The sequence below is a fragment of the Epinephelus lanceolatus genome, chromosome 17 (assembly GCF_041903045.1).
Source record: "Epinephelus lanceolatus isolate andai-2023 chromosome 17, ASM4190304v1, whole genome shotgun sequence".
NCBI classification, from domain to species: domain Eukaryota; kingdom Metazoa; phylum Chordata; class Actinopteri; order Perciformes; family Serranidae; genus Epinephelus; species Epinephelus lanceolatus.
In genome coordinates this window covers 40,482,400-40,507,500 of record NC_135750.1, presented here as the reverse complement: position 1 = coordinate 40,507,500, position 25,101 = coordinate 40,482,400, and the positions used below count along the sequence as shown (strand labels likewise).

General features: G+C 42.2%; 1 protein-coding gene across 1 annotated transcript in view; it reads right to left on the bottom strand.

Moving 5' to 3' along the window:
* Window positions 1–25,101, bottom strand: part of atp6v1ba (ATPase, H+ transporting, lysosomal, V1 subunit B, member a) — a 114,189-nt gene that overhangs the window by 57,742 nt on the left and 31,346 nt on the right. Inside the window, exon 2 of the mRNA XM_033627980.2 lies at window positions 444–499. Within this exon, the coding sequence (XP_033483871.1) occupies window positions 444–499 (56 nt within the window). The remainder of the gene's footprint in view (window positions 1–443; window positions 500–25,101) is intronic.

The window sequence follows — 25,101 nt, the reverse complement described above, 5'->3', positions numbered from 1 at the left end:
TGCAGTGGTCTCGGTAACAGTTGGCCCATGCTTGATTTTTGGGTAAAAACAAATATCTGTAATAACAGAACAACAGTTCGCAGGTAAGCAATGTAATCCATGATATTGCTACTACCGTTTGCTTCCACTGTGCAGAGCAATGCCTTCCATAGATGAAACATCGTTTGGTTCATGAGCTGGTTCACTCGGATAGCACCAAAGTTTCATGAATCCTGAATCTAGAACATTTTTCCCAATTAACTGTCTGTGGAGGAACTCCAGACTTTATACCTCATGACATCACAGATTTGAGGTTTAGCACTCTAGTGTTTGGATTTGGAAGAGGGTTGTTAACTTCTATTAATATTTTTGGACTGTCTCTGACAACAGGAATACAATATATGGATTTTCAAAATAGGTTAAGTTCCCCTTTAGGTTAAAACAGAACTTCCTAGCAGCCTCACCTTCACATTATCCAGGATCACCAGGGGCCCATTTACACCTGACACAGTAGAGTAGGCTGAAAGAGAAGAGAATTACATAGCTCACTCATTTCTTTATTCCAACAGGCCACATGACAAGAAAATACTGCAGGTAATACTGACAATATCCCCATTTCTTTGAGCAGCTGAAAGCCACCAATCCACATGAGAATAAGTAGACATCCTTACAACCAACACTGTTAATAATCACAAGCTGACCTTTCACTGTGAGATTTAAACAGCTTTCATGCACTTCCAGGCCCAAATGTCAAAGGCAGCCAAATGTCAGGAAAAAATGCATGAAATTCACTTGTTCACATATGGTGAATACAATTACACAGACATGGGGTTAGTTCTGAGCCTTGCAATAATAGAACACTAATTGAAGGGTCATCATTGACGAAGGTTAGTGGAAATAGCCTGTGTCCTTCCCCAACATTAAACCATAATAACTGCTGCAAAGTGTACTGAAAGAACATAGTAGGACTCAATAAAAACTACACATCCAATATGTCATGAAACACTGTACATTGCCATTTCCCTGAACTTCAGCTGCTGCATTTCTTTAATCGTCAATGAGATTAAACATCATTTGGTTCTCATTTGTGCTTAAAGCTCTCTTGTTTCTATCACATAATTCACACTGTTGGGTGATTTGGTCATGGTTGAGAGGTTTAGCAGTATATCTGTCAACATTGAAAATAATGTAGGCCAACTTAAATATTTTGTACATGCTTAATGTGTCAGAAATTTGATGTGAAAATACTTTACATAGCACCTGCGATAATCAATCCATAACAATTAACAGGAAACTCTTTATCCCTCTTTGAATGACATATTAACCCTTCAGACTCTGGGACAGAAGTGGTATTTTTGCTTACTGTGCTGTCATTTTTTGGAGTATCTTCAAATGCTTCATGCCCCTAAAATCTGTAGAACATAAGCTAAAAGGTAAGTGTTATGTGTCTCATCAGCTAATTATAAATGTCTAAAATGCCTCATCAGCTAATCATAAATGTCAATAAAGAAAGTGTGCTCTAAGAGCAACAGTCAAAATACAGTGTTTCAAAAGGTTCAGTCTCTCTTTTGTATAGCAGAGCTGCTTTAAGGTTCACTGCCACACAAAAGACCGCTGTAATGGATTATTGGAGTAATAACTGACTGGTAAGCATCAGAAGATCCTCAGTAGAAACAGAGGAAAAACAGGGTCTGGACCTAACATGTTCCTTTCACTGAATGAAGCAATAGCATTCACTCTGCTGACATGGAAGCCAATTTACATTGAGTTTGCAAGAAATTCATTGATGCCCCCATCACAGTCCCAGTGCACATCTGCAGACCGGCATTATTTCCACAGGGTTTTCTATCATGGTCTGGTTTTCCTCTTTATGTGCGAACCATCAATCTCAGGGCCAATATCAAAGGCGCAAGGAAATTAGAGTAGACTGGTACAGACATAAAGCACTAAAGCTTAGCGGGGTGCATCCACTATGCCACTAATTAGGCAGAGGCCAACAAAATAACCTGTCAATGCGCTACAGTATTGCAGCCATTTCCCCCACACACCTGCATTTCACCCTCTATTAGGCAGACAGGCAGTGTATGTGTGTTGAGGGTGGAGTGGGGGGTGGAGTGGGAGGTGGTGGTGGGAGGGTGGTGCAGAGACTATTGACAGAGTAAGAGAAAAGATGGCTCAAGTGTAATGATAAAAACCAAGGGCACCACAAATACAAAAAAAAAAAAAAACATCTTCCTCTCCAAAATAAAACAAGTTTTACTCTGAACAGCCTTCCTTTATCTCAGTTCCTGCTCCAGGGCCCAGATTCTCACACACATTTCTCTGTTTGTACTACAAAACCTTGGTCTGCACTGGGGAGGTTTGTTCATGGATAACCTTTGCTTTCCCTATTTGCAAATGAGAAGCAAGAGGCAAGTTATTGAATGTAAACTGGTTTAATAAATTGTACTAATATTGTGCTATCTTACACACAATGGTACTGAAATGACAAATATTATTTTACTAGATATCGGAATAGGATAAGAATATACCAGTAAAAATTCAGCTTATCACAGATATGTCTGTAACTGTACGTAAATATCGATGTCAGCATCTGACTCTGAAATCCACAGCTCTAAAAAACCAAAATGGCGACAGCCATAAAGGCAAACATGAGGCTTCAAAAAGCAGTGCATAAACCAATGGGTAATGTCATGGTAGCTGCATTCATTATTTTTACAGTCTATGGTGATGTCACAGTTGGTACCTTATTTTATACAGTCTATAGTTAGGATCAATCCCTGTGGAATAACCATTAAACACTGACCATCCACTTTACCAGTAAATATGTTTCATGGCCTATAAACTGACTATTCTTTAAAACCTTACTATCATCCCTATCAACATATAAGCATCGCTGTATACACTGTACATAGTGTCACATCCACCTGTCTCATGTGCAACCTGCTAGACTAATAATCCCATATTTGTACCAGCACCTTTTACACACGGCTCCATTGCACTACTGTGTTACTGTTTACAATTTCATTGTGATAGATTGATCAAACGACAGACAGATTGATTTGCACATAGTAGTCAAATGTTTGTTTCCCTTTGTTCAGATTTATTGTCACTGTCCTCATTGCATGTCTATTTCTGTGTACTGAGAGCAAAATAACCAAAAATTCCATCAATGTGAATACCAGGCTTGGGCAAGATTGGCCATGATAATGGTCCTCACATGTCCACAATAACAGTAAAATATTCAATTATGATATACCTGTTAGAAATGTTGGGCTAGGGGCGCCGGTGGCTTAGTGGCAGAGCTTCCCTATGTACAAGGCTGTTGCCGCAGCGGCCCGGGTTCAAATCCAGCCTGTGGCCCTTTGCTACATGTCATCCCCCCTCTCTCTCTCCCCCCCCTTCACGCTTACCTGTCCTGTCCAATAAAGGCAAAATGGCCAAAAAAAATATCTTAAAAAAAAAAAAAAAAGAAATGTTGGGCTATATTCAGTCTCTGTCTCCTTTGCTCTTGCTTTCTCAATGCTTTACCTCACCCCACCTTCACTTCACTGTTGTAGCATTTTCAAACTAGAGCACCCATTACAGCGCAGACCTCCGCAAAGCAGCTCAGATTTCCCGCCATTTTATTATTTTATTCACTTCGCTTCAACCGATCACCACCAAAATTGTATCATCTGTTCCTTGTCCCATTATCAACCTTTCCTGAAAATTTCATCAAAATCCACAGACAAACAGACCAATGCCGGCGAAAACATAACCTCCTTGGCGGAGGTAAAAAGACACTGCATACTTACTCACGTTAAGTTAGCCCATGTTGTGTTCACACTACGAGCGACAAAGCAACAGTATGACAGCTTTATTATTGGTAAGTTGCTGTTGAGGTGCAGCAAGAAAGAAATCTGCACATCACCTATTTTTCAATTATTTGGAGAGCCAAAAAAAGTGAACAAAGTGATTTGTAATCTGTGTGATAAAGAAGATAAGATAGGATGCGGTGAGGTGAGGTAAGGTGAGATAGACCTTTATTTATCCTGAGGGAAATTGCTGTGCAGCAGTTGCAATACTAAGTTCCTGACTAGATGCGATGCAAGTGAGAGTCAGCAACTAAATCAGTCTGATTGTGTGTTTTTTTTCTATTGGACTGTCCTAACTGCCCTCGAAGGACGCAACGCGGCGTGATGTGGCAGGCTGTTTTGAGCTTAACTTTTGACGGATGCCCCATTTCTATTTTTATTCTGTTGCTCACGTTGGAAGTGCCACAATGGATGAGGAATGGCTGATTCACAAGGTTTAAATAAGGAATAACCTACAGAATATGTCCTTATTTTACTACAGAAACCTAAATGAGTTGGCATCTGACTGAAGGGAGATTGCCAGGAAAATGAACATTTCTGGTAAGAATTGTGTGGGATGCTAGCAAGCTAGCTTGTTTTACAAAGTGAAAATGTGGGTATGAAGCATCCTTTCATCCTGAAGGCGTCCCAAGGAAGATCTCTATTTATTCCAAACAAGTTTTCTTTTGTCCCTGGGGAAACCGGACTCCTGCTGCTACTCACCATCTCGTCACACAAAGATGAGGGGCCCTATTTAGATGGTCTAAAGCGGATGGCGGAGGGCGCATAATCCATGTCGCAAGTGTCATTGCTATTTAGATGCAGGCGCAGTTGTCATTTTCACACCCTGCGCCCCCGCCATCTAACTAACAAATGAACTTGCGCTTCTCTGGGTGTGTTGGTCTAAAAATGAGGAGTGGTCAGGCGCAGTCATGGCGCGTTGCTAGTTAGATGACGTAAAAAGCAAATGCGCCAGTGACCAACAAAAACCTGGTCTAAAGTCAACGGTGCAGTATTTTGCTGTTAAACAAGTTGGTAATATGCGTCTCTAGGCGGGTGCACAACGCACGTGCACTCTGCTCAAGACACACACGGAGCAGCCACACATATGCAAAAGATAACAAATAAAAATATGATTACAATGTGAAAGGTTATTATTGTGCACATTAAAATATTTATCAGAAACACATCTTAATGGTCAGTCATTAATCAGAATGATCTAATCGCAATAATAATGATCATCATAATCCGGGAGGTCCAAGCTCGCAGTGTCCGAATATACCGAACTGCGAGCAGACCTCTACGGGCTGATGATGCATAGCCTGTAAAATGAACATGTCTTTCCCAATTGAATTGTGATCATTTTGGCATGTAAATCACAAAATCAAAGATGTGAAAACGTTTGATAAACTTTATTTTGACATAAACACAACAATAACCAGATTCTGTGAACTAAAAACATAAACTTATAGCCCTACAAGTAAAAATGTATATTTAAAAAAAAAAGCTTTTACAACATAAAACTGAAGATCATCTTGTCAGGAGGAGGAGGAGGATGCACAGCGGCCGCAGGGGGAAGCTCCGCAGCCCGCGCGCAGCCAGACCAGGCGGCCCGGGTGCAGCCAAGGGACCAGCCCTTCCTGGACCTTCGGGTGGGGGGATTCAGGATGCTAGAGAGGGAGCTGGGCTCTCTAACCTCCTGGGTTAAAATAAAATAAATTGAATAATTTACAATTTGCTGACAGCGTTTCTCCCGTGCGCGCACACTCTCTCTTTCTCTCTCGCAGTCTCACTCTGTTTCTTTTCTTTTGGCTTTTCTAAGATGACAGATGCTGAATATATACTCCCTATCTGATGCTGTGGCTGTTTGTGGCTGGCTGAGAGGGATGTGAACTTATTAGGCTGACTTAGGTCTAGTCTGCCGGAGGACCCCCCCCATAATACACCAGGCACCTTCTCTCCTTCTCTCTCTCTCTCTCGTATTCTATTACTGCATCTCGCTAACTCGGCCATTCTGGATGTCACTAACTCGGCTTCTTCTCCGGAGCCTATGTGCTCCACTGTCTCTCAGATTAACTCATATCGCAGCGGTGCCTGGACAGCGTGACGTGTGTGGTTGTGCTGCTGCCGTGGTCCTGCCAGATGCCTCCTGCTGCTGCTGCCATCATTAGTCATTAGTCATACTTCTACTGTTATTATACACATATGACTATTGTCACACATGTATACTGCCAGATATTAATATATACTTTCAACATATTGTACCACAGTAGCCAGAACTATAACTATAATATTATTACTTTCAATAATGTTGTTGTAACCTACTGTCATTACCTACATCTCTCTCTCTGTCTCTCTCTCTGTCTCTCTCTTTCTCATTGTGTCATGCGGATTACTGTTAATTTATTATGCTGATCTGTTCTGTACGACATCTATTGCACGTCTGTCCGTCCTGGAAGAGGGATCCCTCCTCAGTTGCTCTTCCTGAGGTTTCTACCGTTTTTTTTCCCCGTTAAAGGGGTTTTTTTGGGGAGTTTTTCCTTATCCGCTGCGAGGGTCATAAGGACAGAGGGATGTCGTATGCTGTAAAGCCCTGTGAGGCAAATTGTGATTTGTGATATTGGGCTTTATAAATAAAATTGATTGATTGATTGATTTGATTGCAGCTGTGTTAAGGCCCAAACATACTCAGGCAGAACGTACGCGTAACGGACTCCGCAGAGGTCCGCGCGGACTCAAAGCGGACGTCTGCAAGCCCTGTGCGCACAAAGCTCAGATTTTATGACCGCACGGACTCCGCTCCGCGCACCAGTGACTGCTCGGCATGTATTTTTCACATCGCAGGGATTTTTCATGGACATTTTTACTGCAAACTACAACGTGGAAGTGCGCTCGACTATGGAAGCCCAAATGACTGCGGACATTCCTCGCGGAGTCCGTTCCGCTCACGTTTCGCCCGAGTATGTTCGGGCCTTCAATCAAATCAGGTTGGGTTTCCATTACTCGTGCCAAACGGTGTCAATTCCCTTTGATCTGACATCAGATGTGACGGGACAGTCGATATAGAGATACATTTATCGTCTCCTCAGCTGTAAAACGCTCACTCTTTCCAGTTGGTAGGTCCGCCATCTAACTAGCTCTCCGCTGTGCGCTCCAATAGCGCCTCTTTTAAAGGGAATGAGAGGTGACACTCTGATTGGCTTATTGAATGATACGCCCAAAACACACCCATGACTAATTCACAGAGTAAGTCCAGCCCTTTTAGACTCTCCGCCATGGCGCACAGTCTGAAAACGCGCTGTCTAACTAGCAAGTGACTGGGACACGCCCATGCGCCGCACGCCTGGCGCTTTGCGTTTTAGACCATCTAAATAGGGCCCGAGATCACAGAGCCCATTTGCCAAGCAGTCATTGTATTCTTCTTGTACTTGCTCATTAAGTAGGGCTGTCCCGAATACCATTTTTTAACATTCGGACCTTCGGCAGAATTTATGGTGCTGTGGCCGTGCTGCCTGCTCTCTCCGGTTTTACGCCAGGCTCGGCTCCTTTCAAAGACTCCTTGCGAAGCACTCCTCCGGGTTTTTTTCGGACCTAATTGTATTGCGGAGTTTTGCACAGCGGCGACCGGATCTTTGCTCTCAAACCACAAAAAAATGTGATGGCACAACAGTCTCCTTCAGTACATTATTCTTTGCTTTCTATTGATTTTCACATTGGCTAGTCATCCTGTTTAATTTGTCTTCTGATTACATCAGAACCATTGAAACAAGTTGTAGGAAGCCTCTGCAAGTAATTGGTTGCTGGCAGACACTCTGTGCTGCAATAAAATGGTTAATCAGCAGTGCCGTGCACTGTAGAGCCGATGCGCTGCTGGTTCTGCCAGCCTGAACAGAATATAATGTCTATAGCCTTACTATTGTGTACAGCATTTATAGACTGAGCTGAGTAGTGATGCGCGGGTCAACCCGTAACCCGCGGGACCCGCAAACGGACCTGTGGGTCGGGCAGCAGTGATCGTCTGTTAAATCGGTCTGTAAATGATATTTTGACATTATTGTCTATTACTGTCATGGCATCCGAAGGTACTGATGCGTTGAGCAGGTGACAGTCCGTGGTCGTTTTCAAAACACACGTGTTACGCACTCCAAAGAAACTTGTTGAAACTTTAAACAATAATTTAATGTACAAAACGGGGGAAACAAACGTTGACAAAAACGGTTCCATAATTCATATTAAATTCAAAAGATAAGACAGCTACAAGTTAGAGGGAATAGTGATAAAGTGGTAAAATTTGGCATTGATCCACAGCCTCAGACGGATGCGCTCAAGCCTGCCGTTGGTAGGCAATACTATATTTTCATATTTTTAACAATGGAATTTAAAAGTTTTGATTTTTATTGATAACCTAAATTTACCAACAACAAAAAGACTACATTTAGCACCAAAAAATATGTAAAAAAAAAAAAAAAAAAAAAAAAAGAAAGGAAAACTGAAAACATGTTTTATATTCTAGTTTCTTCAAAACAGCCACCCTTTGCTCTGATTACTGCTTTGCACACTCTTGGCATTCTCTCAATGAGCTTCAAGAGGTAGTCACCTGAAATGGTTTCCATTTCACAGGTGTGTCTTATCAGGGTTAATTCGTGGAATTTCTTGCTTTATCAATGGGGTTGGGACCATCAGTTGTGTTGTGCAGAAGTCAGGTTAATACACAGCCGACAGCCCTATTGGACAACTGTTAAAATTCATATTATGGCAAGAACCAATCAGCTAACTAAAGAAAAACGAGTGGCCATCATTACTTTAAGAAATGAAGGTCAGTCAGTCCGGAAAATTGCAAAAACTTTAAATGTGTCCCCAAGTGGAGTCGCAAAAACCATCAAGCGCTACAACGAAACTGGCACACATGAGGACTGACCCAGGAAAGGAAGACCAAGAGTCACCTCTGCTTCTGAGGATAAGTTCATCCGAGTCACCAGCCTCAGAAATCGCAAGTTAACAGCAGCTCAGATCAGAGACCAGATGAATGCCACACAGAGTTCTAGCAGCAGACCCATCTCTAGAACAACTGTTAAGAGGAGACTGCGCGAATCAGGCCTTCATGGTCAAATAGCTGCTAGGAAACCACTGCTAAGGAGAGGCAACAAGCAGAAGAGATTTGTTTGGGCCAAGAAACACAAGGAATGGACATTAGACCAGTGGAAATCTGTGCTTTGGTCTGATGAGTCCAAATTTGAGATCTTTGGTTCCAACCGCCGTGTCTTTGTGAGATGCAGAAAAGGTGAACGGATGGATTCCACATGCCTGGTTCCCACTGTGAAGCATGGAGGAGGAGGTGTGATGGTGTGGGGGTGTTTTGCTGGTGACACTGTTGGGGATTTATTCAAAATTGAAGGCACACTGAACCAGCATGGCTACCACAGCATCCTGCAGCGACATGCCATCCCATCCGGTTTGCGTTTAGTTGGACCATCATTTATTTTTCAACAGGACAATGACCCCAAACACACCTCCAGGCTGTGTAAGGGCTATTTGACCAAGAAGGAGAGTGATGGAGTGCTGCGGCAGATGACCTGGCCTCCACAGTCACCGGACCTGAACCCAATCGAGATGGTTTGGGGTGAGCTGGACCGCAGAGTGAAGGCAAAGGGGCCTACAAGTGCTAAACACCTCTGGGAACTCCTTCAAGACTGTTGGAAAACCATTTCAGGTGACTACCTCTTGAAGCTCATGGAGAGAATGCCAAGAGTGTGCAAAGCAGTAATCAGAGCAAAGGGTGGCTATTTTGAAGAAACTAGAATATAAAACATGTTTTCAGTTATTTCACCTTTTTTTGTTAAGTACATAACTCCACATGTGTTCATTCATAGTTTTGATGCCTTCAGTGAGAATCTACAATGTAAATAGTCATGAAAATAAAGAAAACGCATTGAATGAGAAGGTGTGTCCAAACTTTTGGCCTGTACTGTATGTATATATATGTAAATAAAAAAACAAATATCGAATACCAAATTTTCATAACGAATACCTACCCATAGAAACGAATATTCATATATCCGAATATTTGGGTACAGCCCTATCATTAAGTTAGGTTTTTTGCCGTTAGTCTCGAGCCTTGCTTTTTAGCTTGCGCAGAATGAATGTGACATGACAGAAAAACATCACCCACTGCCACTGGTGAAAGTCATCTTACTGGCCTAATGGTAGGCTAATGGCATTTGACAAGGCAAATATCAGCTGATACCAATGTAAAGCCGATAAATCCGTGTATCCCTAACATATAACGAAACTAGAAAAACAGTCAGGTGCAAAACATAAAAGCTACCAGTAAGTAAAAATTTAACAAATTTCTTCTTCCAGTTAAACTCACCAACCAACAGAACACACAAGTCTATCACCGACTCCATCAACAAAGAGCAGTCAAACAAAAACTGCTCCCATGGGATACAATGGTGGTATCAGAAGTGTTCTGGTTTCTGTTTGTAGTCTGAGTAGTACTGACTAGTCATATTTGAGTGGGCTTTGTTTGCCTGCTAGTAAACAAGTGGAGACCAAAAAAGAAAGAATGCCTGGCCAACATGCAATCTCAGAATCCATCATCTATTATCTGATAATGATTTAGCTTTTCTCTGTTAATTCATTATTATTATCATTCATTTTTTTTGCTGCTGCTGCATTCATATTAGGGTTGCAATGATATACTTGTTTCAAGGTATACTGTGATGTAAAAGTTGAAAATTATCATACCGTGTACATTTGCTTATCTAAGATGAAACAAAAAAAAATGCAACTGAATATTGGATATCCCCTTTATTGAAGTTATTTTGTAAGGGAAGACATTTTACACATTAACAACATGGTTTCAAGTTCCAATTGTAGTATTTAAACATTTCTTCAATCAACACTAACCCTTCCATTCTAATTCCTTTCAGATTATTCTGACTTAAAATAATATAAATTCTGTAATACCATGATACCATGAAACTGCAACATTTACTGAGACGGTTATCTTACCATGAAAATCTCATACTGTTGCAACCCTAATTTATAGGTTTTGTTTCTCAACTTGTGTGTCAAGTTGCTAATCGGACTGCAAACAATGACCAGCGCATGAAAGAGGAAGTCACCTTATATGTAGGTTAAGGTGAGCGAGTCATGTAGCAAGTGGGCAGGTCACGTAGCTGCAGTTATACCTACTTGGAAATGTTGGCTGTTGCCCCCACAGGCTAAATGGTCATCAGATAGACCTAAGTCATAACAGTCACACAGTGAGATGGTCATCTCAAATTTCTGACACTGTCGTTGAGACTGTCTTTGATTGCAAGACCGTGACAACGGCCTGACTTGAACCTTGCCTTGAAGAAATGAGGAAATGTCAAGTGCAGCATACAGTGCATCATCAGTTTTTTTTGTTTGTTTTGTTTGTAAGGTTGCTTTTTTATAGCAAATTTATCAGCCATTTGGTGGCACTAAGTCTGAAGTGTGTGTAACATTTGAATGGGTAGTTCCAGAGGGATTAAAGGCCTAACCCTGGCCCTATATAGTAGCCAATCATTATGAAAAATAATTCATGGTACTCTCTTACGTATAACTGTGATGATAAAGAAGTGATTTTCCTCTTTCATTTCACAAAATAACAATCCCTCAATGGGCTATATGGCCATGAGGTGTGAAGTAGCTACATTTCCCATTAGGTTTGGAAAACTTTCTCCACCCCTCTTTTGCTACTTCAGCTCAAGTGCAGCAGTCCCCTTGCTTGGCATGCAACAGCAGTGTGGGTCACCCTGCAGCCTGTTCAGCTGCCAGAGCCCTTTGTGTACAAAGATGTTAATTGGTCCTAATCCGCCACTAGAAGCTGTTTTGGTAGCCTGACCTCGCACCCTGAAGGACACCTTGGTGTGAAATACTAAAGAGCCCATTGAAGTGCCACAGAAAAGAGGCACAGAGCATTCCAACACAATTCAATTTCCCAGCTGAAAGAGGGGGGAACTGGGGGGGAGGCGGGAGGTCAGCGCTGGGATGGAGATGGGGCCGCATCATTCCTCTGACAATAAATGAGCGCTACAAAGCAGTGGCTGCTGTGATGTGCAGCCTCACAATCATGTCTTAGCCTCTACTTCAAGGGATTCCCACAGCCCCACTGGACATGGGAATGCTAATTGCCTCAAAGCTACAACCAGCCCTAACACACACACACACACACAGCAGTGAGTTATAATCCTCAGCCTCTGCCTACAGCCTTTGTTTCCATGTTGTCACTGTCACTTTTCCACTCACAGTTGATGCTTTATGGTAGAAGCACACTAATATCAAAGCTGTACTTGCTCAAAAATGCATAACACAGTCAACCAAAGCACCCCAAACATATCTGTGTTGTTACACTACAGGTGAGGATAATTTATTTACCCTTCTCTCCACACCTCTGCATAAACAATGATGCCAAAATCTCTGAACACAAGCTATAGTAAGAGCAGCAAGGACAGCTAAGATGGTATGAAGATCAACATTAAGAAATAACAGGTCTGATTTTTTTCCCCCAAGTCTACCATAATACAACATTCATATGCCATATGTATGTTGAGAGAGTTGTTGGTCTTTGGAATCATTCTTCCTCACACTGGCCAAGGAAAGACCCCTTCATGGAGCGACTATATTATATAAGATGGTGGACAAAATCCACAGAGGGGCTGTCATTTTTTCTAAAATTCTAGTAAGAATAAAATCAGCATGTAATTTGTTTGAATTGATTCAAACAATACATGGAGTGTAATGCACCCCTTTGGTGTTACGCAAGAGTGTCTTACCTTTCTATCATCTATTTTTTTCCTGAGTGGTGTAAAGCCTCCTACAGACTGAGATTTCATCAATCTTGTAAGTTTACTGTAGGCTACACTGTGCAAAATAGATCTAATGAACTTGGGTATGACATCAAGTTTGATGTATGCAGATCATACGATGCACATGCTCTAAAGCACAACGTAGACCACATTATGAAATATGCTAGGAGCACAACACTCTATTCCTAGGGTTGTCACGAGTCAGAGTTTTGAGTTCCTGAAGTTCCCATTTATGAAACGTAGCATAGGTTACACCGTCGGCCTTTACCGTTGGAACGGAAAATGGGCGGTTAGTGACACCGTGACATTCTTTTACCAATCAATCAATGAACTGTTTTGTGGTAATCTTAATTGCTATTCTTTCTGATAATATGGACCACTTAAGCGTAATATCAGCAGAAATCAAATGTGTAAGCCCTTAAAGGGATAGTTCAACATTTTGGCAAATTCTCCTATTGCCGTAATCCCTAAAGTCATATGAGTAGGTACATTACTTTTAATTGTCAGTGCGTGCTGTTCTGAGATCGGTGGGGCAGCGCTGCCCGCTGAAATGGAGGTGAACAGTACAGGTCCCTCTCTCCCTCAAAACTAATCAAATACACCATCAAATGACTCCAAAACGCTCTAGTGGACAACACATGGCTTGCGCATTCCCCACGCTATGAAATAATAATGTATAATTAAGTAACATTACTACACATGAAGCAAATACTCGGAACTACTTTCTTGAGTAAACCACTGGGCGGAGTGACACAGTGTGCAGCTGAGACAGTGCCATAGTTATTGCTTGTAGCCATTTGCGGTATCGTCAGCTGGACGCAGCAGAAGGTTTGAGGAAAGTTTACAAGTGTTTTTGTAAATCATGGTTTACACATGCATTGTAAAAGGTTGCAGTAACAAGCCAAACACATGGAGCAAAGTGAAGTTTCACATAGTTCCAACCAGTAATACGGACAGGATGAAACAATGGCTATTTGTGCTGGACATCGACCCCAACACGCCTGTGGAAATGGTCCGGAAAACGTTTGTGTGCTCCTGCCATTTTTTACCGGAGGACTACGCTGAAAGGATGGAGCGCAGAAGCTCAGGAATGGTTCAAACGCTTTTCTTGAAAGATACTGCCATACCATCTGTCGGCATCACTAAACGAGCAGACGTGGTAAGTGATCGTTAGGTATTTTGCTCAGCAATCTCTCTGCTGTAACGTTACCTCCATGTTGAGTAACATTAGCCTACAACCCAAGCACGGTAAATAAGGCTAAAATGCAAATGTTGTTGTGGTTATGTTATGGTTAAGTGCTTGCCCAGAGCATATAAGTTAGTGAAGTGACTGGCATTACTTCTCATTGTTGGGAATAAACAGACTGCTAGGGAACATTTTATGTTGTTGTTCCTTCAGGAGTTGTGGTGATTTATGAGTGTGGAGTTAGCATGTTCTCCCGTGTTCCGGTGATTATTTTGAGGCATACTCTATATTTATATTGCACAGGTGTACCTAATAAAGTGGCCAGTAAGCCCCACATTTACACCACCGGCTCTGGGTCTCCCCTCAGCCCCTGGTTGCTCGGCAGCCTCAACCTCTCTTCTTGCTCTCTCTTCTTCCAAAACCTGTAACTCTTCCTCTGTATATTCTGGCTTCTTCTCAACAAACTTGTTGCTTTGATGACGGGAGTAACTGCACTAAACATACGCTGTTTGAAATCACTCCGCCCAGCAAGTACTGTATGTCTGGAATGTAGTTCCGGCTCTGCATTTGGCTTCAAAACAACTCTGTCTCGTAATATTACATTATTATTTCATAGCGTCGTGAATGTGTAAGCTACAAGTTGTCCACAAGAGCGTTTTGGAGTCATTTGATGGTGTATTTGATTAGTTTTGAGGGAGAGAGGGACCTGTACCGTTCACCTCCATTTCAGCGGGCAGCTCTGCCCCACCGATCTCAGAACAGCACGCACTGACAATTAAAGGTAATGTACCTACTCATATGACTATAGGGATTACGGCAATAGGCAAATTTGCCAAAATGTCGAACTAACCAATCTGTATTTTGACACCCCAATAAAATGAGATGGGGCTAGTTTTATCTGTAGGTACACAGGTACTCCTTATTAAGAGTTCTCCCTGCCTCACTGCACTGATTGCTAGGAAATGTAATCGGGCTCAAACCAGAAGCAAATTTGCGAGCAGAGTGGGGCCTCTTGTCTTCAGGGCCTTTTTGCTGGCGGGTGGTATAGTAGAGGAACAAAGCTGGCAGCTGGTTAACACAACGGCTTCATTACAAAGGTGGCAGACTGCTATGGTTACAATAACTAGAGGCATGGGCTTTGACAAAGCTACAGTTCACAGCCGTTTGCTGTGGTTAAGGAACAATTTGGCACACCAGGTAACCCCTCACTTCACAAGGCTTTTTATTATGTTTTCACATTATGACCTGGGACAATGTTACAGGCTTTAACACAAATTACACACACTAGTTCACACAAGCTTTGTTATAAAACATAAAAGATGTTCAAAATCACATACAATTATTGACAACATCACCTGAAATTACAGCACAGCACTGCTCACACATAAAACCACATATTGTTTGGTCCTATTCAAGACTGACTCTAGTTTCACAGTGAAGCCTGAGAGGCCCTCAAATATAACTGACGGGGAAGTTCAGAAGTACAATCCAAACTCTGAAAAATCTTTGGGTTTTCCCTATTTTCAGTAATTTGTGGCAGCCAGCAATATATAACCTTCTGTATCACAGTGCAGTGATTTATTTTGCCCTGTCTGAATCAATTGGGAATGGCTGCCTAAATGCTGGAAGGGTTGCATTAGTTTGTAGTGTGCTGCTCATTGTTTTCATCTAGTTCCACCCATCGACACGCTGGGGTGATGTTGGCATAAATGAGTTGACATGTTTGAAGCATTCCCACTAATGTAACCTATTGTCATGCAGCAGATGTGACATACTGTTGTGTTTTTATCCACCACTCTCTCGCAATCGTCCTCATAATTCACAGCAAAACCGAAGTGGCTCCAAACACCAGACCTGTAGGTTATCAGAGGATCTTCTCCTATTTCTGGTCTAGTAATAGCATTACTAACCATCTTGTAACGAGCTAGCTTAGCGTAGCTGCCTCCTAGTGTGTCACTGACAAATTGTGTTTGTTTTTTTCAAATGTAATAAGACAGTTTGTAATGTGTACCGATCAGTGCAATACAAATATGTATATTGTTACACCACTAGTGATTTCTATTTTTTGAGTGATTATTTCATGTCAAAGTCGACCTCAGATTCACAGGAACATACTGACATCACCCTGGCTTCCTGTATGGAGCCTCCATGCAAAATGGTGGTCAGACATGGGCAGTATTATAGGTCAAAACCTAGAATATGGCTGGACTGGGTATGAAATGCTGGAAGGCTTCAATTTTGAAACAAGGGCTTTTAATGTGAAACAGACAGTGGCAGCATTCAGTCACAGACTCAGACTTTGGCTCTGGTGCGAATAGCCCTACAGTGCTGGACCAGCGGTAGCGTTTCAGGCAAAAACTTCACATCAGTTCATGTTAACATGAAAAACAATACAGTGAGATACAGTGACAAAGTGCTTGCCCTGAAATTATACTGATCATTTAACACAACCCTCCCCTCTTCACCTCTAGTAAGGGATGTATGTCCCCATGACTGGTGAATGCTGCGCACTACAAGATGGATACTAAAAACTGCAGTGATATACCAAATTCAAGGTATACCGGGATATAAAAGTTGACAGTTATCATACTGTGTACATTTGCTTATCTACGATATTAAAAAAAAATGCAACTGGATGTTACATCTCCCCAATTTTTAAGTTATTTTTTAAGGGGAGACATGACCCTTCCATTTTCATTCCTTTAAGGGTCATTCTGACTAGATTCTGTACTACCATGATACCGTGATACTGTGAAACCACAATATTTTCTGAGATGGTTACTGTACCATGAAAATCTCATTCCGTTGCAACCCTAGTACTAGTAAACTTAACTGCCAATGAAAATGGCAAGTGACTAATGTTTTTGTGATAATGAGATGGATGCCAAACAATGGTAACAGGCTATATTAAAAGTGGGTACTATCTCTTTAACTACAAGAATATTAGCTATCCACCTTATTCCTGAGGGAACTACTGTAGAAATGATGATGTGCGCAACTTCCTGTGAGATAGTGGAAGAAGCATTAAGCTAGTTAGTCCCATAGACTGTCTGTGGTTAGTCCCAGTGGCTACTCTTGGTGGTTAGCCACCAACACTGTTTTTTTTTCTAAACTAATTTGCCTTCTAATTTAACAAATATTTAACTAATGTTAACTTCATACTCGTACTCGTACTAGTCGTCCTCCGCTTATCTGGGTCCGGGTCGCGGGGGCAGCAGCCTCAGCAAAGAAGCCCAGACAGTCCTCTCCCCAGCCACTTCCGTCAGCTCTTCCGCGGGAACCCCGAGGCATTCCCAGGCCAGCCGGGTGATGTAATCCCTCCAGCGTGTCCTGGGGTGGCCCCGAGGTCTCCTCCCGGTTGGGCATGCCCGAAACACCTCCCAAGGGAGGCGTCCGGAAGGCATCCTTACCAGATGCCCGAACCACCTCAACTGGCTCCTCTTGATGTGGAGGAGCAGCGGCTCTACTCCGAGTCCCTACCGGACGTCCGAGTTCCTCAACCTATCCCTAAGGCTGAGCCCAGCCACCCTGCGGAGGAAACTCATTTTGGCCGCTTGTACTCGCGATCTCGTTCTTTTGGTCACTACCCAGAGCTCGTGACCATAGAATGTAGATCGACCGGTAAATCGAGTAGGGATGCACCGAAATGAAAATTTGTGGCCGAAGCCGAAGCCGAATAATATTAAACGCTTGGCCGTATACCGAGTACCGAATACCAACTATTGTTTAGTTTTTCATTAGTTTTTGCAGATAAACCCCCTCCGGATTAGTGTTGTCACGGTACCAAAATTGGATCCCACTGTACGATACCAATGAAAATATCATGGTTCTGAGTAGTATCACGATACCACAGCAAAAATGAGTCAGATGCGTCTTTTGTCATTTATGAAAAGATAGATCACTTTACTATTATAAGCTACATCAATGATATTTCAATGGAATAAATTACTTATTGACTTATTCATACTTCAAAAACAGCATCAATGAGTGATTAACATAGGGGGGATCAAAATAAAATAAGAATCAACCAGTCACCCTCCTCCCCTCCATAAGTAAAGAACAGTCCCTAAAGTGCGGTGAGGTTTGTGGGCCGTGAACGGCTCGTTTCTCCTCTGACACGTCACATACCTGTGTTCGACTGGCTCGGCTGTTCAGGTACTTCTGGGCAGTCCACACGCCAAGAAGAGGATATCACTGGAGCCGACTTATCCGTCGCCGGTAAGCCGATGGCCGCCGTATTTGACAGGAATACATTACTGTCTGTGTCTGTGACCCCCGTTCAACCCACAATCGGTGGGATTCTCCTTTCGTTTCTGCTGGTGGTTGAAATGTGTAGGCTGCTCGCACAGCATGCTGAATGATTTAAGCCTATTTTGCTCGCTCAAAACTATTTTTAGTCGCAAATGCGAGCGCGGTGACAGGTGGATCGCCACACTGCCGACATTTTACTCCACGCGTCACGGCACGCTGTTTGATTGCGTTATCAAAACACGCCGCTATTATTCGGCCTTGCTTTTAACTTATTCCACTGAATACCGAATGTGTGTTTTTTGCAATATTCGGCCGAATATTCAGTGCATCCCTACTTTCTGGCTAAGCTCCCTTTTCACCACAATGGACCGGTTAAGCGGCTACATCAATGCTGACTGCCCCAATCTGCCTGTCAATCTCCCGCTCCATCCTACCCTCACTCGTGAACAAGATCCCGAGATACTTAAACTCCTCCACCTGAGGAAGGACCTCCCCCCCGACCTGGAGTGGACAATCCGCCCTTTTCCGGCTGAGGACCATGGCCTCAGACTTGGAGGTGCTGATTCTCATCCCAGCCGCTTGTTAACTTAATGTTAACGTATAATTTTCTAAAATGTCTGTCTGAGTGTTCCTGTTGCCAAAGGTACCATTGATATGAGAAATAAAACCACACAAGTTTCAGAAGACATACTGAAAAAGTATTAAATAAGAATTTGCAGAAGAGAATGACACTTAGACTGACAGGTCTTTCACTCAACGTCAGTACGTGATATTCCTGTCTTTCCCTGTCTGACTCAACCTACATTAAAACATTGCTCATTATAAAATAAACTCAGCAACATACCTTGGAGTATGTATTTAGCCATTAGGGCTGAGAATGTGTTACTGATTTACCGTACTTCCTTTATATCGTATACAAAATGAATGCCAGAAGTTATTTCTTTTACTACTAGTCTGTATTACTATTACTGAAGTCTGCAATCATGTGATTCAGCATCATGTTTTGCTCAGAACAGTTTTTAATAAATCAGAAGTTATAAAAACTCAGACACAGACGAGTGTAGGATTACATCCCATTTATTCACTTTCCATGGAGCTACAGTTAATACTGAATTATGTTAAATGTTTGCTGAATGTGTTAGTATCTCTTACTAAGTCATCAGAAATCATCTTCAGAAGGAGCAGATGTTTACCTTAAGCTGGGTCCGGTCATGTTAAAATTAACACTATTTTAACGGAGCAAGGCAAGCTAATTGCTAGTGTGCTCGGTTGAAAAAAACAATGCTTTGAGATGGCTGTCAGAGATGGCAGAGGTATGATCACATAATCCTGTTTGAATTATTACAGGTGGTGTATTCCACGTTTTATTTCCCAATTGCTCTTGGAAAGAAGAATAGTGTACTGTAAACAAACTGCTACCATTGGGAAATGCCGGAAGTCGCGCACATAATTCGTGCAAGGGATCATGGGACTAGGAATAAGGTGGATCGTAAAGGACAGCACATCCCTCCCCCGTTTAGAGAGCTTTGTTGGCTAAAATATCAAAACTAAAATAAGAAACCAAAAGTAAATGTTTCAGTGAATCGAGCAATAGTTTTGTGCAAGGAGGCCTAAGAAAAATTATATTGCATTACAGAAGAAAAAAAAAACTATGATGAAGAACAAACATGAAGAAGATCTTCTGTGGTGCCACTTTATAACCCACTAAATGTCAGCACACAAAAAGGCTGAACCACTTAGAGACCCATCCCAACACTGGGCTTCCTGCTGCTATGGAAATGACTTGACTGATACAATGCCATGGGGATTTTTTTTTTTTATCAGACAATACACACTTACTTCTTTACATGACCCACCCATTTTTAAGATGGAGAATGTCAGGAAATTAATTAGGAGCAGTCAGCAAAACAAGTGTGCTGTTCATGTGGATTAGTTTCTGTTCATGCAACAGACAGAAATGGTGTCAAATCCTTAGCCTACTTTTTAATGTTCTTTTATGAAAAGAATGGCAAACGCCCACGGAAGAGTCTTTTTTCTACTGACAAACTAGCTGCTTAAGCCTAATTAGAATGTGGATTAGAGAACTGTTACAAAAATAACATTGATTTTATAGAAATCACTTTCATGGTGACAGATGAGACATTTGTTTATCGTGACTACATTATTACCATTAATTAAATCTTCACAAAGAAGTATAGTGCCTTGCTCTATGTCTTTTCATAGCACTAAATGACAGAATGCACTACTAAAACAAAGACCAGCCATTTCGTGGGCTAATAGCTTTTGTCGCATTTGACATGAGAGAGACAAAGGCCTCTTAAAAGAAAAGACTTGGTCTGATGAGAATTCTCTTTATTTGTTTATTTTCCTGCTCTGTCTCCGAGTGGCTTTTCAATAGCTGCCTCTCTTAGAGCTCTGTCAAGTCAATAAGGTAGTGAAAAACCATCTTAACATTGTGATCTTATAGACTGTTTGATGCCTGGCAACTGGCTATACTGAATGACATCTCTTAATTTCCTACACACTGAGGTTACATTTTGCTTTAACCTACAAGGGACATGGCTGATTCTGAGGCCATAGGTCATCTGTCGCTGTCAACAACCCATACTCACACTGAAATGTGTAACAGCTATTCTGACCTACACTACAAAACACATTAGCTTCAAAACCAAGTGTCTGTCTGTGCATTCCACTATCCATACTACCATACTATTTAGTATGCCTGAAAAAGATTTAAGCTGTGTTCTGAATCGCATGATGTTTCTGTTTACTTTTAGGAGGTACTGCAGCTGCCCTTACACAGTGTGTACTGTTGCATGCAGTTTGCACACACTACTTCCTCATAACACTGTGTCCTGAACTTTGACCCTCTTGCGCAAATGCATATCAGCCAAAGCATTAAAACCACTGGTGGTTGAAGTAATTAACAGTGATCATAGCAGTGCAGTGTTCTGCTGGAAAATCTTGGGTTTGGCATTCATGTAGATGCCACTTGATGCACTCCACCCAGCCAAACACCATTGCAAGTACGCCCAGGTACATTCCCTCATGGCAAGGGCATTCCACATTGACAGTGGACCCCCAACACGACGATGCACCATGCCAAACCACAAAAACATTTTAGTAATGGTCAGAGGAATGTGACAAAAACATCAAAGCATCAACCTGGCCTCAAAATACCCCAGATCCCAATCTGATTGAGCAATTGTGGATGTGCCAATACCCCAGAGGTATCCCTGATCCACAGTGGGGCCTCCTCAGATTGGACTTGGCTCTGAACGGTCGAGGCAAGGACACAGGTCCTCTGGAGGTGTCCTGTGGTGTCTGGCAGTAGGGTGTTGGTGACAGGTCCTTTGACCTGGTTAGGTTGTGAGTTGGGGTACCAGCATGTTCCAAAGATGCTCAATCAAGATAAGAATCTGGGGAATTTGGAGGCGAGGTTGACTCCTTGAGCTCTCCGTCACGTTCCTCAGGCCATTCCTGAGCAGTTTTTGCTGTGTGGCATGGTGCGTTGTCTTGAGAGGGTCACTGCCATGTGGGAGTGGCATTGCCACAAGGATGGTAATGGGTCTGCAACAGTGTTTGGATGGCTGGAGCACATCAAGTGGCGTCCATGTGAACGCGAAGGTCCAAGGTTTCCCTTCAGACCACTGCATTCTAACGAGATGATCAATGTTATTTACTTCACCTGTTCACTTCAGAGATAAAATGTCATTCACTGAGCTCAGCAGAGACAGAGGTCAACCCAGGGAACTCATACAGGCATTTCACTGGCATTATTCACAGTTATGTAGTTTTTTTGTTGCTGGAAATCTTAATGATTATTTGTTCATTGAAACAATTAAAAAATTTTTTATTACTTTTCTACTGGTCATCAGTCACTTGGATGTGCTGTCATTTGTCATTGCAGCTTCCGTCAGCTGTCAGGCAGATGTAGTAGACCATCCTGTTTTTTTTGGCAAACTGAATTTGAAATACTATGTATTGGGACATACTAATTTTTTTTTGGAATACTAAATATTATGGTAGAATGGGTATTGGAAAGCACAGTTAATATATAATCTAAGCACAAAAAGTAAGGAAATTTGTGTTTGGTAGATTATTTCTTTGTTGTAACAATGCTTCTTGGCAATAAAAAAAATATATATACCGTTGGAAAGCCTGTTTATTTCCCTTTTAAATGGTGCCACATTTGTAAGGAACATGCATTTGTGGGATGAGCAGCAAAGCTGAGTATGTGGGTTGCGCCCATGCAAAATTTGCCAAATCTTCTCTGCCAATGCCAAACAGTTTTTTTTTTTGCTGTTGACAATTGTTTGGTGTTGTTTGGTGGATTGGATGATTGAAGTCTGAAGACATATTGGCAATTTAACAATTTATTCATTTAACAAACAGGAGCCTCAGTAGCATGTGGTAGAACTATACAAAGCCAGGCACCTCCTCCTCATGCTGGTCACCAGCCTGGTCACAAACTGCTGTGGGATGAAATCCCATTCTTCAACCAGCATTTGTCGCAAGTCAGCCACTGTGGTTGTGTTGGTCGCTCTGTCACAAATAGCACACCCAAGCTGATCCCACAAGTGTTCAATGGGGTTGAGGTCAGGACTGCTGGCAGGCCATTCCTTCCTCTCCACTCCCAAATTCTAGTCTCTGATAAACCCTGCTCTGTGGAGGCGAGCATTGTCATCTTGGAGAATAGAGTTTGGTGCCAGCCTGTGGAAATATGGGATTGCCACTGGTTGCAGAATTTCATGTCGATATCTTTCTGCATTGAGATTGCCTCCAATGATGACAAGCCTCGTTTTTCCAGTGAGGGAGATGTTGCTCCACACCATTACATTGCCTACACCAAAAGATGTTACTCTATCGCTGCAGCAATCAGCAAAGCGCTCTCCATGTCTTCTCCACACTCTGACCCTACAATCCAACTGCCATAGGCAGAATCTGGACTCATGGCTGAACATAACGTTCCTCCACATGTTGAGGTTCCAGTGCACATGTTGCCGACACCAGCGCAAACGAGCCTGACGGTGAAGGACAGTCATGGCAGGCCTCCTGGCAGCCCCATGAGACCGGTGATTAGCATGCAGTCTGTTCTGGATTGTCTGGGCAGAGAGCAGTCGGCCATATTGTCCTGCAAACCTTGACTGCAAATCTATAGAAGACTGCCTACGGTTCCTAAGTGCTGACAGGATGAGAAAAAGGTCTTCTTGGGGTGCCGTCTTCTTGGCATGCCAATCAGACACCTGATTGTCAGCACCTGGGGGTACTAGACGCTCAAAACAAGAGTCAATAGCAATGGCAAAAAAAAGCTGCTTGGCATTGGCAGAGAAGATTTGGCAAATTTTTCATGGGCACAACCCATATACTCAGCTCTGCTGCTCATCCTACAAATGCATGTTCCTTACAAATGTGGCACCATTTAAAAGGGAAATAAACAGGCTTTCCAGTGGTATAAGAGTTATTGCCGAGAAGCATTGTTACAACAAAGAAATAATCTACCAAACACAGATTTCCTTACTTTTTTGTGCTTAGTTTTAGGGTTGTCATGAGACCAATGGTGCTAATGCTAAAGCAGGCTGTGGAGCATCAGACCACCGGCCCACGAGGTCACTGCAAGGCGCCCAAAGCACGGAGGTATGTGTAGCGCTACACTCTTTAATGGCCATTTAAATTGTGTGCACACATTATTGGGCATAAACCCAATGCACTGGTTGCCAACCCAGAAGTGAGACTGGTGGTGTTGAAATACAAACACAAAAAAAGGTGGTTTAACTTACTGCAAAGGGGCTTGCTGATAAGCTGGACCAAACTAGGGCTGCAGCTATTGATTCTTTTAGTAAATGAGTATTCTATCAATTATTCTGGCGATTAATCGAGTAATTGGATCAGAAATACTGCGTGTTTTCATTAAATTACTTTAGCTTTATTTAGGGACAATAGTAATGTATAAAAGACAAAATAAGTCTCTGAAATGAGAGAAATGAGCAACAAATTGTTTTTCTTTTTTGAAAGTCAGAGATGTCATTATGTGAGAGTCATGCAAATGACTGATTTCACATGCACTCACGCTATGCAGCTATTTCTCACACAGTCAAAAATTATCAGTGTTGGACTGTAGTGTCACTACAAGTAGCAACATAGCGTGGTGGTAACATCACTACTTTCTGAGTCAAATAGCTTTTCAGTAGTGAAGTTAATTAATTGACCACACAATTAATTAATGCCAATTATTTGGCAAACACTGCTTACTGATCCAATACAGAACGCATTTTGTCCCGCATTTCTGTGCACACAATACTTAACTGCATAAACTATGTCTTCACCTACTGGGAATGACATGAGAAATATGAAATATCACATAATGGCAGGTCTGTGACTCAGCGTCATCGTTGCCATGGCTACGAGGACTCCGCTCAGGACTACTGTTAGCACACTCAATGACCCACTGCCTGCTTGATAAAATTATCTGAAGGTCCCTTTCCGCCCAGATGTTAAACTTGTGGAGCTTTTGGATTTATAAAGCCTCACATGCACTTATATCTCAGTCATTGTGGAGCTGGCTGCAAATGCATGAGCTTTGTTTACTCTCCCATAGTGAGACATAAAATGGTGCAGTAAAACTGTTCAATCATTTTGAAAATCTGTATCTGTGCCCGCTCCACCGCTCATTAGACCTGTCGACTGAACATATGGCAGAGAAGAAGCTGTACTGCCCCACAGAAGAAGTAATGTTCTGATGTTTAGTTCAATGTACAGTACAAATAAATGTTAAGTTGTCATATTGACTGCTGCTGTCATTAAAAGAAACACATGAACACCAAAATTCCATGGAGTGTTTGTGTCAGTCTGTGCATTACAGTTACAGGATGAATTAAGGCCATCCATATGCCATCATCAAATCAGGCAAAATTCACCTGGAGACATACCTAACATCATGTACAGGCAAAATGAAATAGCAGCTCTGGTGCAGCAGCAGCGTTCATTGTCTTTGCTACAATGAGACATTCCC